This window comes from Uranotaenia lowii, chromosome 3 (assembly GCF_029784155.1).
Source record: "Uranotaenia lowii strain MFRU-FL chromosome 3, ASM2978415v1, whole genome shotgun sequence".
Lineage (NCBI taxonomy): Eukaryota > Metazoa > Arthropoda > Insecta > Diptera > Culicidae > Uranotaenia > Uranotaenia lowii.
In genome coordinates, this window is record NC_073693.1 from 310,178,736 (window position 1) to 310,182,422 (window position 3,687).

The 3,687-nt window shown below is 41.6% G+C and overlaps 1 protein-coding gene across 1 annotated transcript; it reads right to left on the reverse strand.

Annotated features, from left to right (window-relative positions):
- Positions 1–784: 784 nt before the first annotated feature.
- LOC129753719 (uncharacterized protein K02A2.6-like) lies at positions 785–2,353 on the reverse strand. The gene has a single exon (XM_055749564.1). It carries the CDS (start codon positions 2,351–2,353, stop codon positions 785–787), a length of 1,569 nt encoding a protein of 522 aa, XP_055605539.1.
- Positions 2,354–3,687: the final 1,334 nt, after the last annotated feature.

The following is a 3,687-nucleotide window of genomic DNA, read 5'->3' on the forward strand; positions in this document are numbered from 1 at the left end:
CTTGGAAAATGATCAAAAACGGTTATTTAAAAATATAGAAACTTTCTTCAAATTTTCGATTTAAATTGCTTTGAACTTCAACTTTTTCGACTGAAGTTTTCTTGAGAATGAAATTTTCTAAGCATATTTTCTTTATCCATATTTAATTACTTCCTATGCCCTGTTTTAGCTGAAGTAACATATATGTACATGTATGGAAATGGTCATAAAAATTTCGGATTTAAGAGTTTTCAAAATGTTCTCCTTTTTTCAGCGATGTCCCGCTTTTTATTCGTGAAATCTCCCGCTTTTTTCTGAAAGTGTCTGGTAAGCCTAGGTTATGTTGTTTTTTTTTCATTTAGGAATAAGTTTTGTTTCGAGGGCAATACGTGAAAATAGGAACAGAAAGGTAAATTTAGCATTAGATTTCATTTTGGTGTGCTAGTTCTCATCATAAACTATATTACAGATTGGCCTACTGAGCTATGAAGTGTTTTCCTCATCATTTCGAAACAACCAATATTATTCCTTAGCTGGCCGAATGAGTCGAACAAAGAAGGGACGAAATGTCCTCATTGTCGTGTTCCCAGAAGAATAAAAGACTTGACTAAGAGACTAAACTAGATTGATGTTTATTCAAGCAAGTGTGACAACTGAATGACAGATCTTTCACACAAGGGGAGGTATTTATACCAGCAAGTACTCCTAGCGTGATGATAGCATGCTGCGACATTCTAGTAGCTTCTGATTGGTTGTGTGGTCGTGGCCTACCATATCTCCCTTTTTTAAGAAAGATCGTACGAGCTCAAACGAAATCAACCAACAACATCGACAATGGAAGATTTGGTGTTGGAACCGGTGCTGCTGCTTCGATGAACCAGGCCTTCAGTTGATTGGTGTGAGATCTGATGAGTCGACCGTTGTCCAGCAGTACGGTGTACTTCCCTCCGTTTTTGAGTTCGATGATTCTACCAGGTATCCATTTGACCGAACTCTTTTGTCGAATTTTCGCCTTGACTTGATCCCCAGCGACGAATGTTGGTTGCATAGGGAAGTTCGAAGTGGACCCGTCCAGTGAATCGAAGGGAATCGACCAAAGGTTGAATGTATCGATGAGGTCGATGCCAAGGACGTTCAGATCTGGATGGTTGGTGACGTAGATGCATGCTCGTTTTGAGACGTTCCGGATGGTTACTCGTGCGCTGAATTCACCCAAAACGTCGAGCATATTCCCGGATGCACTATTCGCAACGATGTTCGTCTGGTTGATTGTTGGTTTCCCGATGCAAGCCCAAGTTTCCGTCGAAATTATGGTGATGTCGGCCGCACAGTCGAGTTGGAGCTTCACATTGACACCGTTCAAATTTACCTCAGCAAATTTGCGCTTTTTGGAGATGTCAACAGGTTTCACCAAACTGATGCTCTTCATCTTTCGGTTGCTCGGGTGATGCTTGTCGGTTGGTTTCCGCTTTGATTCGGCTGAAGAACAGTTCCCTTCTTTGTGGCCCCTGCGTTTGCATTTTCCGCAGGTGGAATTCTGGAATGGGCACTCACGAACGTAATGGAAGTCCCCGCAGAGCCAGCAGGGCGTCTTCGGAACCTTTTTCGTCTTCTTCTCGGGTGGTTTTGGATGGAGGGACACAGCGTTGATTGAGGGGTCCTTCTTCTCAATCATTTGTGTGTCCTGTTTCAGGTTGATGAGCTTGTGGCACTCGTCTACCAGCTTGTCCAGGGTAAGCTGGCAACCTTCGGCAGGTGGGGCGCTTTCTTCGGCTTCGAGCTTACTAATGAGCCGAGTTCGTATGTCAGCGTCCCGTGGCGATTGTAAACCACATACGAAACGCAGAGCTTTGAACTGGTCACTAGTAAGCCGGTTGAGTTGAAACGCCTCGCAGTTTTTGTTGATGGAAGCTGCGTATGCGGTGAAATCATCTGCGTCGTCCTTCTTGTACTGCAGGCACTGGTACCGTGCGTTGAACAGCGATTTTTGTCGACCGAAGGGACGCTTGAGCTTTGTCACTGTTGTTTCAAAGTCAAAGTCTCGAGGGTGACTAGGCAAAATGCTGTTCAGATACCGTTCGTGGAACTGCGTATCGACTTTCCGGAGGAGCAGCCTGACCTTGGCAGCGTCGTCCAAATGTTGCCCATCTTGCCTGAAGACGTCTTCGTACCGAGCGAACCAGGAGTCGAAAAATATTCCGCCGTCTGGGTCGAACCGGAATTCTTGAATTCCCGTTGCCAGCGACTCGATTATTTTCTCGCTCCCAGCCTGGGGAACTGCGTTGTTCTGTAGGAGAACTGCAATCTGCTGCTGCTGGTTGGCCAGGATATCGGTGAGCCGGAGGATAGCGTTTCTGATATCCATTTCGGTCATCTTCTGATCGGGATCCTTCGAGGTTCTCGTCGCCAATTCGTCGTGTTCCCAGAAGAATAAAAGACTTGACTAAGAGACTAAACTAGATTGATGTTTATTCAAGCAAGTGTGACAACTGAATGACAGATCTTTCACACAAGGGGAGGTATTTATACCAGCAAGTACTCCTAGCGTGATGATAGCATGCTGCGACATTCTAGTAGCTTCTGATTGGTTGTGTGGTCGTGGCCTACCATACTCATTGTAGGAGGATTCAGTGATCATGGTGGCGCGGAAGGACACGGAAAGGGCAGCGTTGATGTCAGAGAGGATGAAAAAGTGTATTCATCCGACAAAACGAAACATTCAAGAAAAAAAACGGAATTTACCGAGCGTATTCGTCGGAAAGAAGAACATTATTGAAACATAGATTCCTAAAACATTAATTAAAAAGGTAATAAAACCGCCTTTTTTTTCAATATAAATCAAATCTTGAACGAATTTGTGTATTTGTTTCACTTAATTTGGTGACTAACCAGAACAGTTATAACAGGTGAAAAAAAAAAGCTTTTTATACAGTTAATGGGAAACCGGTAGAATGTACTTTTTTGTTCAGTGAATTTACCTTTTTTTAGGTGAAAAGAAAAAACGTACAATTCAACTTTTTGCTAGGTGAATTTACCGAAAGAAGGGTAAAAAATACTACTCCAGTTACTCGGTCGATTTTACCTTTTTAACATTTTTCGTGTGTTGTTTCCAAAATATTTTTAGGGCAATCACCAATTTTTTTTAATCAATAGTTTAATAATTTAGTTAACGATTTGGGGAAAGATGCAACAGAATGCAAATCAAAGTGTCATCTAGTATAACATAAAATCGTAGGTGAATCAGAAATGATAACTTAAGTCGTTTACATTAGTGCTGCGAATCGCAATCCCAAGTGCATAGTGTAAAGATCGTATAAAGCATCATCTGAAGTCAGTTTAAATCGGATATGATAGAAAGTCTGCCATGTTTGTAAATTTTGAAATGATTTTACTCCCGCGCGGGCTTCAAATGAGAAAATCATCGTCATGTTTTCTCAGCAAGCAGCAGTGCATCCAGATGGCTAAAAATCAGATGGAAATTGAGTAATATGGACCAATGAGAGAACTGGAAAATATTGTCACTTTTGGGAAAACTTTTGGCTTTCAGTCAAATTGTTTAAGAAAAACAGCGTTTTCCTATTTCATTTCATCGAGGATGAAAAAGGAAAACGCTGTTTTTCTTAAACAATTTGACTGAAAGCCAAAAGTTTCCCAAAATTAACAAACAAAAAAAAATAAACGCAAAAGTTTTATCAATATTGTCACTGG